Consider the following 10,379-nt stretch of genomic DNA (forward strand, 5'->3'; position numbering starts at 1 on the left):
GTGTGTTGATATTTATACATGTACGTTTTTTCGTACATTTTTCAAAATATCCACCGAGGTCGGCGCCAAACAATTGGCTTTGCCTAGAGATGAAATATTTAAAAACTATAAAATATCGTTAGATGTTTCCTTGCATGATAATGTATTAACTTTTGGAAAATAAGTAGGCTTGATTGTTTATTGAGTTACTAGTATTAGACGACTTTTTAAGTAGCATAAGAAATATTGTTGGACGAATGTCAGAAGAACGTAGCGTAAGTTATTTGAAGGTTGGCAGTGTTTGACGCATGCGTCTGATCCCTTGGTCCATCTTTAGCTTTGTATTGGCTTATAGATTTTAGTCGCGAGATGAGCTCCACCGGGTCCCTTACAGGCTTCCACATTTCCCACCTTGCAACGGGAGATACCCCCGGAATTCGTGTGGATAGAGCCTGTATCGAATCTAGTCCAGCCGCAGAAAATTCGACCAGTAACAGGCTGGTGGCACCTGGTAAGCGGACGGAGAAGAAAAATAATGGGTCCAACAGGACCCACATGAAACGGAAGGCTAAGTGCATGAAGAAGGATTCGTTGGAGGCTGACGGCGAATTGGTCTTGTTTCCCGGACGCGACGAGAGCTATCCGGAGGAGTTGAACAGGCTTATTGGACCACTGAACTGTCAGCTGTGTAAGGTGCAGATGACCTCGAGAAAGCGCGCCCGGGATCACTACGAATCGAAGGCCCACGACCGACACATCAGCGCCTGGCTGGCCAAGAACTACACGGAGGTGGGTCTGGAGGCACCTCCAGTGAAGCGGCTGGCCAAGCAAGGACCAACCGGCCCAAACGCCTTTCACTGCGACCTGTGCGACCTGGACCTCACCTCCTCGATGCACGCCCGCCAGCACTACTTGGGTCGAAAGCACATGCGTGTGGAACAGAGCGTCGCGAAGCCCTCCGGAGCCAGGAACTGCGATACGTCGGATGGTCGTCACGGCATAGGGAGTCTGTTCCCCAAGACGGAGGGCTTAACCAAAGATTCCCCTACGGACGTATTACTATCAGAGAACAGCGCGATCAAGCGCACCTGCAACCTGTGCAAAATAATCGTCACCTCTGCTGCACAAATGCAGGCCCACTTGGCTGGAGCCAGGCACCAAAAGAACTTTAGGACCTCTGGGCAGGATCACGATCAGTCGGAAGATGTTCGTCTTCCGGAGGCGCCGACCTCTGAAGCGAAGAAATTGGATGCCGCGGAACTGGCCTTGTATCGCACTCCAATGGGTCAGTACTACTGCCAGACCTGCGACATGATGATGAACCATGAGACCATCTTGCAACAGCACTTTATTGGCAAGAAGCACCTGAAAAGGGTTAAAAATCTTTCCCAAACTGAGAAGACCGTGTAAAGAATTTATTTGATATGCCCTAAGCCTAAGCCATGAGTTTCCGTTAGTAGTGCCGTTGATTTACCAGCTTGAAGCTAGTATCTTCCTAATAATAATAAAAATAATAATAATAATGACATTCGAGTGTGGGAAACAGCCATATTGTTTAAGAAAGGCATTCTAAAATAAACTTTTTTATACCCATTACTCATAGAGGGGTATATTAAACTCGGAATAAAAATTTCTATCGATATGCCAAGAGAATTTTGAAATTTCTCTATCGAACTTCCACTATCTGATTTACTGGTATCTGATTCTGATATTCTTGTTTAAAAAAATTGTCTAAATTTTGGGATTAAAAAGTGGTTTACCGATGATAAGCTTTCATGAATTCCACTTAATATGATCACAAGGTTTTATTTTTTTTATGAACATTCTCTGCATTTATTTTTAAAATTATTCGCCGTTGTGATTTCGTAAATAAATCGGTTTTATAACTGTCAAGCCAAAGACATATTGAGTTCTAAATAGTTCAAATCAAATTCGAATACGAATCGACACTTATTTAGAAAAAGAAAAAAATTTCGTTATTTCACACCATGGCCGAGGAGATGGAGGTTGAGGAGACGGAGGACTTCCACGACATGGACTTCAATGACGAAGAGCCATCCTGTAGTGGAGGAGCTGGCCAAGCCAGGACGGAGCGCTTTGTGGTGAAGAAGTGGGTTGCGCACGCCATGTGGGGATGGGACGTAGCAGTGGACAACTGTGCCATCTGCCGTAACCACATCATGAACCTGTGCATCGAGTGCCAGGCGGACCCGAATGCAAACCAAGACGAGTGCACTGTGGCTTGGGGCGAGTGCAACCACGCTTTCCATTACCACTGCATCGCGCGCTGGTTGAAAACGCGCCTGGTCTGTCCGCTGGACAACAAGGAGTGGGTCTACCAGAAGTACGGCCGCTAGCGAGGAATATGGATCGTGCAGGAGATGGTGATAACTGTTTGCTGGCATGTAATTATTGTAATTAAATTAGAGCGGACTTAGGTTCCAAAAGAAGGTTTACGCTTCCTGGTCGGGCAGGAGTTGCTGGGCCGTGGGCCTAACGCCAGTTATATGTTCTATTTGTGAGTAAAGCGAATCGCGCTCCTCTACTAAGCTAGCGTACTTTTGTTGCAGCTCCTTCTCGCGGTCCATCTGGCGACGCACGTCCTCTTGCAGCGATTCCAGTCGCCGCGGCACAGCGATGGCCTCCTGTTCGCCCAAAAAGCGGAATGTCGAGAGTGAGACAGAGTTCTGCTCAATCTGGCCGTACGTGTCCTGAAGCTGCTTAATCAGCACCTGGGCGCGCGCCTGGTAGCCGCCGGTGAGAATCTTCAACTTCTTCTCGATCTTGCCGCAGCGCTTGGCTTCCTTGGCCATGTGGCGGCGATTTGTCTCCAGCCGTTTCTCGGCAGACTCTAATCGATCTTTCTTGCTGGCCAGATTGGCGCGTGTGTAGCGATGTTGGGAGGGTAGGTAAAGTACCTGGCCGAGGCACTCCTGCCACACCTGGGCATAAACGTCTAGGGGCAGTTCGCCATGCGCCATCCGCTCCTTCACCACTTCCATTTCCTCGGTGAGCATTTGCTTGGCCTTCGCCAACTCTTGCTGCGAGATGTCCTCGTAGGGATTGGCCTTGAAGTAGCTTTGTAGCTGTTCCAACTTGTGCTGCGACTGACCGGGCACGGGATCCTTGACCGAGTCGTACACTGCGTAGAAAAAGGACGTTAGTTACTTGGGTTAAAATGGAAACGTTGGGTTTACTCACGCTGCATGGTGATCATTTCGTGTTTAATCAGTTCTTCGGCCTGCTGCTGTTCCGTAAGATTCTGTTTCTCGGACTGCGGTCGCAGAATCTTGGTGTTCACTTCAGTGGGTCGCGGAAGACTACGCTGAATAACCTGGGAGCGCTTCTCTAGCTCCCGCTTTCGGCGCGCCTCTTGTTCCGCCAATAGCCTGGCGTCGACATCCGCCTGATCCTCCACGGCGGGTTCTGAGCTGGTCTCGATGCGCTCGCTTTCCTCCTGCTCGGGCACCACGATCTCGTAGTCATTCCGTGGAGCGGGCAGCGTGGAGAGTCCGTCACGTAGTGTAGACTTTAGTTGCTTTTGGTAGTTTTTGTAATGTGCTGGGGTCTCGGTGACGCCCATACTCTCCTCGGGATTGATGCTTAGCTTGTCCCTCACGTAGGCAGGTGTATTGACGGCACCCGTAGCCCCTCCTGCCCCCTTTACGGGAACTAGGGCACCGGAGGAGGGCGTTTGGAATCCGCCGGGAGTGGCTGCTCCGCCCTCGCGTTGGGTTCTAAACGGCGTGGCAATCACTGTGTTAGGCGTGGCGATGGAGGCCGCCTTGGGCAGCACGCCGGAGAAGTCTGACTCGTGCAGCGGTGTGTTCAGGCCGCCTTTGAGTGGCGTCTCTGTGTGGGTGAGGGCCATCATGTTCTGCGCCTCCTGCATGATGCGATCGGTGTACGGAGCCGGAGTACGTGGAGTGGCTGCAACCTGGGGTGTAATGGAGTAGTCGGCTAGCAAAGCATCCGTCGTCTCTATGCCGCTCTCACCGGCAATTTCCTTTGCCATCTCACTGGCGCGTCCCAGCTTGACTACCTGCTGTAGTTCCATGTCGGAAATCTGCGGCGTAGGCAGGACTAGTTTGGAACGCTTTCGCTCGGGTTCCATGTTTTGCAGCATTGCGGTGGGCACTTCATTCTCCTTGCGCTGCTTCAGCTTCTGCTTGTCCCGCTTGCGTTCACGTTCCTCCTTCTCTGAGCGGAGTTCTCCATCTAGGTCCTGCTGCCGCATCTTGTTGAAGTCGGGTTCAATTTTCTGCAAGTGCTCCTCGGAAGTGTCGTAGAATCCGTGGGCAGGACGCTTTTCGAAAGGAATCTCGGCGTTGTAGTCTATTCCCTTGATCCGCTTGCGATTTCCGCTGCCAATGCCGGCGGCACGAAGCTCGCGCCGCTTTTGGAGAGTGGCCAGGCGGCGGGCTTCCTCCAGTTGCTTTTCGCGAGCCTTGCGCTTGGCTTTCTTGCCCTGCGTGTTGGCCAAGCGGGCGCGTGCCTCGGACAGCATTTCCAGCTCGTCCTCGTCCATGTCCTTGGGATCGGGTCGCGCCGGCTTGGTCTCTGGATTGGGGTCAATCTCTCCGGGCTTTAACTTGCGAGGATCGTCCATCGTGTCCTCGCCATCCTCTTTGCGTTGGGCCTGGTCTCTGTGCGGCAGGAAAGGAATCAGAAATTTTCTACTTGGTATTTTATGCGTTGAACTCACAGCAAGTACTCATAGCGCTCCAGGCACTGGGCTGCCGTCCGCCCGATGATCGGGGCTATGGTGCGCCACTGCGTCGGCATCAGCTTGGCCAAGTGGAGCAGTTTCTCGTCCTCCTCACGGGACCACTCGGTCTTCTTGATGCTGGGATCCAGCCACTCGTACCACCTGGCCTTGCACTGCTTAGCGGACTTCCTGTGCAGGAGGGAGGCAATACGACTCCACTGGTTCTTGCCATATTTCATAACCGCGGCTTTTAGGATTTCATCCTGGAAAAATGAAATAGGTAGCCCATGTAAGCCATGTGTGATTAACCCATAAACTATTGGTATAATTACCTCCGTGTTGCGCCACACGCCGCCCTTGATCATTATTCGCGGCATTCTGGGACCTTATGTTGCTTTCTGCCGTATATAATGGATTTTCACAATTTTCACTCGAGTCCACGAAACTCCGCTCTTTTTTTTTGCAGTAGCCGCTAGCGATGGTTAGTCCTCGATAACATCGATATCCCCAGCACGTTTTGGTATATTTATAGAAACTCTAGTAAAACTATTCTAGCTTAGTTAATAAAATTGTCCTATTTTTTATTGTGTCTTCGTAGAGCGTTTGCTTTAACTTCGGTTTTAATATTCGCAACTTAATTTATTGTATTTAATAAAGGCCTATTACACACGACAAAACATAATGATACAGTGTGACCGAATATGGTTGTGCAAACAGTGCTGCCACACTGTGTACAGCAACAGCTGTTCGCTATCAGTTATTTTGTGAGGAAAAGTTGTTTTTCTGCGTAATGCATATTGTGATGCGGAGTTAAAAGGCTAGTGCCCAGGAAGCGGAAAACCGGCAACCGGAATCCGGCACCGGGTAGCAACTGGACCAAGGAAGGCACCCACGATGAGCGATGCGACCTATCCGGGATATTACGGCGGCAACCAGGTGAGCAACCAGCGAGTACCTCTGGCCAGAAAAACACGCCGTGTGTCTTCCAGCTGCTCCCGTTGTCGCACCCGCATCCTTCACATCCGCACCAGGACCTGTCGCTTTCCACGCCGGTTCACTCCTTGGAGCAGGACTCCAACTTCGGGGGATTCTTTGACGACGAGCTGGTCATCGGATCGGGATCCGGATCTACCTCCGCGTCTGCTGCAAATGCCACCGCTTCTGGAACTACTTTGTGGCTGGCCGATGGCGGGAATCGATCACCTCCTGAGGTGGCGGTGGAGTCCCAGCCCAATCAGGGCATTCCCTTTGTCCAGATCCACACCACCGACTTGCAGCAACCGGAGAAGAGCTACCGCAATGCCTTCCGCAGGCGCACAGCGGAAATCAAGTCGGAGGAACTGATCAAGTCGGAACTTGCGGAAGCGGCAGCAAAGGATCGCCTGAATGCCACGCCAACGCCACCAACTCGAAATTCCAGCTGCGCCAGCGTGGAGGGCAAGGCAATGATTCAGGAGGGCCCGCCTCTTATCCTGCGCTGTCCCAATTGTCCGTTCTTAAGCCTCTGCCAGATGCGTCTTCAACAACACCTTAGCCAGGGAAACTGCTATATGGAGCAGCACAGGAAACAGTGTCCAGGTGAGGCATAGTGCGCCTTCCATATGAGTGCTCTGCTAGGGTGCTTCATCCTATTTGCATTCACTTTTCACGTGTTCTTCGACAGGCTGCTCAAACATTTTCTACACCAGCGATGCGCTCAGCGTGCACCTCAGCTTGGACCATCAAATGGAGGACAGTGAAACACTCACGCTTGTGGGCGGAAAAGTCACTGAAGCACAGACCAAAAAGCAAACTCAGATGTCGCAGAGCCAAAATCGACCCAAGAGTCGCATTTTTATAAAAAGCGTGGACTGCCTAAGGGAGCCACTCCCGAACTTCCCGCCCTTAATGCCGGATAGCGGGTCCGCCGCTAACATTCTTGATCTGCTGGAAGGTGTGGCTGTAGGTGCATCGCCGACCGAACAGACTATGCCACCAGCACCTGCTGCGAATTTACCCGCTCCGCCGCCAAAGCCCAGCCAGAAGATCTCCATCAAGAGCGTGGACGTGCTCAGGGAGACAGCTTTGCTGCCGTTCGACTTCCAGCTGCAGAATCATTCGCTCATTACGGACAATAGTCTCCTTGAAGTTCCTGATGTGGGCGGGGAGCCGGAGAAGCCGCGTCAGCCGAAGATTTATATCCGCAATGTAGACATCCTCAAGGAACCGATGGTTTTGCCATCTGCTCTGCCCGGATTGGGATTCAATAGCAACATGCCGTCGGCAGCAGAACCCGGACAAAGTGTACTGGTTGTAGGAGGAGCAGATGGTGATGTCTTCCAGTCGGAGACACTACTCACGCCCACGTGTCAGCTTCCAGGATTCGAGCCCAGCCTCGCCCCGCTCGCACAGATGTGTCCCGAGGCATTTCCCTTTGATTCTGTGCTGAACGGCAATGGAGCACCTGCCTCCCATGTGGAAAACACACGTTTTAGTGCTTTGGACCTAGATTTTGGTGTGGATTTTGTTCCGGAAGAGGCAACTCCGCCACCTCCTCTGAATGATCCACTGACAATAATGGAACCACAACCTGTCCAGCTGGAGCACTACATGCCACCTACGGCTCCCATTACGACCAAGCAAAAGATCTTCATTAAAAATGTGGACATTTTGAAGGCACCGCAGAGGGGCACCTTGCACCTGCGCACTGTGGACGAACTAAACCTGATGAATCGCACCGAGGTGGAGCACTTAATCGTGCCCAATCTGGAACCGATGGCAATGACCATGATGGAGCTTCCGCCCGTGCAGCAGCAGGCTATGGAAGTAACTTCACAGCTTAAGGGACCAACGGAAACGCTTGGCGAATTCCAGCCCTCTATTAGTGAAAGTTGGCCCAGCGAGGATGGATATGACCTACCTGAGGATCTGGAGTGCTGGCGATGGATGGATGATGCTGTACCAGAAGCTGGACTCGGTTTGCCTACACCCAGTGAAGTAGCTAATGCTCCCCCACTTGATGGTTTGTCTCACACTTCAGTGGATCTGCTGGTCAAGGATTTTTCGCAGTTGTACGCCGCACCACCGGAGGACACACAAAACGCAGAAGAAGGATCTGCAGCGGGAGGACGAGGGACAGTGCCCCCGCTAGTACCGGTAACATCATCGGAAGGGACATCCTCTGTTGCTCAAAGTGCAGCCTTAGGTAGTTTGCCGGTTCCGCCGCTGGTTCCCTTGGCAGCCGAGATGAATGCTGCTATCGAAAAGCCAGCCCGCATCTATGTGGCCAATAATCTTCTTCCCGCCGCCGTGGACCCGCCGCTTCTTGGAGGCGGCACCTCGGTCAGAGGCCGTCCCTATGGAGCCAAGCACTCTGGTGGAGCAGCTTCCAAAAGAAAACTCTCTGTGGGGCCAAATCAAGTGCCAGAGGGAGGCAAGTGCCTTGTAGAGGGTTGTATGTTCCGTTTCAAATCACCCGTAACTTTGGAGTATCACGGCAGATGCCACAATGGACCCCTCAGCTCAAACCAACCCGTGGTGTGCCCGGAATGCAAGTCCAGCAACTTTAGCAATTGGAACTGTCTGCATACGCACCTCTGGCGGACCCACCAGATCGACATGGAGCTGTACTCCTGCCAGCTGTGCAGCTTTAAGACGCCCATCTATTCGCGTCTCGTGAACACCCACGCTAAGATCCACTCGGAGGAGCGAAACTACAAGTGCGAGCAGTGCGGCAAGGGATTTAAGAACACCAAGCAACTGAAGAACCACCGTCGCTTGCATCGCACTCAAGGATTAGGCATGGGAAAGCAGTCGAACGAGCAGATTTCCGAGGGACCAGAAGGCAATCCCGTTGTAATGCATCGCTGCGAAGATTGCGGCGCCGCCTTCAAGCAAAAGAAAACCCTGAGGGAGCACCTATGCAAAGAGCGAAACGAACAGCTAGAGTGCCCCGAGTGCCAGCGCCGTTTTGGTTCCAAAAGCAGCCTGAGACTTCATCTTCGAAGCCATCAGGAGCATAAGCGTTTCCGCTGCGACACCTGTGATCACGAGACCAGCGATCACAACGCCTTTCGGCGCCACCTAGCCACGCACAAGGAGAGGAAACGCTACTCCTGCCCGCACTGCGACTTCCGAGCCATCCAGAGCACCGCTTTTCGGGTTCGATAGATTTCTATTAATAATTAGTCAAGTTTCTAATAGACTTGCTCTCCTTGGACAGATACACCTTCAGACCCGCCATCCTGAACAGGAGCTGTCCACAATCATTTACAAGTGCAACCAGTGCAACTTCACCAGCATCAATCAAGGTCTGCTGCAGGTTCACCAGGCCAAGCATGACGCCGGAAATCACAATCAATCTTCAGCTTCATCCCAGGGCGATGTTCCGGTGGCGAAACAATCACAGATCAAGGTGGAGAGTAATTTGGTGCTCGCTCATTCCAGTACAAAAGTGGATACGGAGGTGATCAAGGCTCAAGAGAATATCCTGCAGGCTTCCTAGGGACGATTTCCTCCCTTCTGTACATATTTTAGAAGATAGGTTGCGCGAGAACAAAGTGCCGCTTAGTTTTTATCGAGTTTTATACCAAAACTGTACCAATGTTATTAGTTTTAAGTACGCAGGAAGCCACAGCAAAGGGGAAACCCCCAATTCAGATGCTTGTTTCCTTTGGAAGGATGATGCTGTCGATGGATTGGATCTTTTCAACTTCGGAATTCTCCGAAGATAATTCTTTTGACTTTTACGTTTTTCTTTTCCTGTATATGTTTGTCCTAGAATTTTAAGCATCTGTTGCTGTACATAAGTATGTATATAAAGGTTAATTGGGAAAGGCTTTATTAATTAATTGAACACCAGTTTCATTCCCATCGTGTATATAGCATGCTCAGAACAGAAATACATTTACAAATCTCAAACCTCTTATCCGAAATGTGGAGGTGTGTGGGTGCCTATTGTAAATTAGTGCTGAAAAAGGTGCTTCCATGTTATGTTACTACAAATTAAGCTATAGGTTGTTAACTAGTGAAATCGGTCCGCGAACTTAGAATATCACTAACGGCAGTTGTCTGTTGGAGATGCTGGTTACTACCCCGTCGGTCATCAAATGGTAAACGACGTTCCAGTGCAGCATCTGTTCCAGGGCCAAACCAAAGATGGCGCAATAGAAGCCCAGGGCGTAGATCAAGGTCTTTTGGCGCGTCTCGGTCGCCACGTTGAAGATCGCCTTGAGCTGCAGGATCACGTTCATCAGGAAATGAATGCAGCACACCACCATCCAGGGAAGCATAGCCAGCAAAATCTTCACTGAATTCTGCTTCCGCCAACGCGGCGAGGTCACCAGGCTGTGCATTAACGCCATCGCGGTCAGGACGAGTGAAACGGCCGCGTAGAACATAACTTCCAAATAGCGGGCTTTTGCGGTGCGTTGGTCTTTTTCGTCCACGTCCAAGTCCAGCGTGGCCAAAGGAGCCACTATGATTGTAGTAAGAAGCGCCGTTCCGTAGAGCAGCTGCATCACGATGTCGATACTCATCATTAAATATTTCACTTAAAAATTGTGTAAAATTCAGAGTCAGATGAAAGCTAACGAAATTTGGTAGGTGTCCATGTCGTTGGGGAGATGTTTTGAAACATTTCCTTTTGCCTACTTTGGTATTTAGTAATATTAATTTATTTTTTAAATTCTTAATAAAAGACATTGAAAATACC

General features: G+C 50.8%; 5 protein-coding genes across 5 annotated transcripts; 3 read left to right on the forward strand and 2 right to left on the reverse strand.

Moving 5' to 3' along the window:
* The first annotated feature begins 124 nt into the window (after nt 1-124).
* LOC27208252 (zinc finger protein 346) lies at nt 125-1,880 on the forward strand. The gene is made up of 2 exons (XM_016183849.3): nt 125-254; nt 317-1,880. Exon 2 carries the CDS (start codon nt 349-351, stop codon nt 1,387-1,389), a length of 1,041 nt encoding a protein of 346 aa, XP_016029714.1. The 5' UTR covers nt 125-254; nt 317-348; the 3' UTR covers nt 1,390-1,880.
* Nucleotides 1,816-2,426, forward strand: LOC6734420 (RING-box protein 1B). Its single transcript, XM_002081404.4, has one exon. It carries the CDS (start codon nt 1,968-1,970, stop codon nt 2,334-2,336), a length of 369 nt encoding a protein of 122 aa, XP_002081440.1. The 5' UTR covers nt 1,816-1,967; the 3' UTR covers nt 2,337-2,426.
* LOC6734421 (cell division cycle 5-like protein) lies at nt 2,378-5,206 on the reverse strand. Its single transcript, XM_002081405.4, has 4 exons — nt 5,020-5,206; nt 4,685-4,950; nt 3,181-4,625; nt 2,378-3,121 (listed from the first exon to the last, which is right to left on the reverse strand). The coding sequence occupies exons 1-4, from the start codon at nt 5,062-5,064 to the stop codon at nt 2,433-2,435; spliced, it is 2,445 nt and encodes an 814-aa protein (XP_002081441.2). The 5' UTR covers nt 5,065-5,206; the 3' UTR covers nt 2,378-2,432.
* Nucleotides 5,207-5,398: 192 nt separating this feature from the next.
* On the forward strand, nt 5,399-9,516 carry LOC6734422. The gene is made up of 4 exons (XM_016168048.3): nt 5,399-5,623; nt 5,677-6,265; nt 6,351-8,827; nt 8,889-9,516. The coding sequence occupies exons 1-4, from the start codon at nt 5,582-5,584 to the stop codon at nt 9,168-9,170; spliced, it is 3,390 nt and encodes a 1,129-aa protein (XP_016029715.1). The 5' UTR covers nt 5,399-5,581; the 3' UTR covers nt 9,171-9,516.
* On the reverse strand, nt 9,484-10,311 carry LOC6734423. The gene has a single exon (XM_002081407.4). It carries the CDS (start codon nt 10,204-10,206, stop codon nt 9,712-9,714), a length of 495 nt encoding a protein of 164 aa, XP_002081443.2. The 5' UTR covers nt 10,207-10,311; the 3' UTR covers nt 9,484-9,711.
* Between the last annotated feature and the right edge of the window lie 68 nt (nt 10,312-10,379).

The sequence above is a fragment of the Drosophila simulans genome, chromosome 3L (genome assembly GCF_016746395.2).
Source record: "Drosophila simulans strain w501 chromosome 3L, Prin_Dsim_3.1, whole genome shotgun sequence".
In the NCBI taxonomy this organism is placed as follows: Eukaryota; Metazoa; Arthropoda; class Insecta; order Diptera; family Drosophilidae; genus Drosophila; species Drosophila simulans.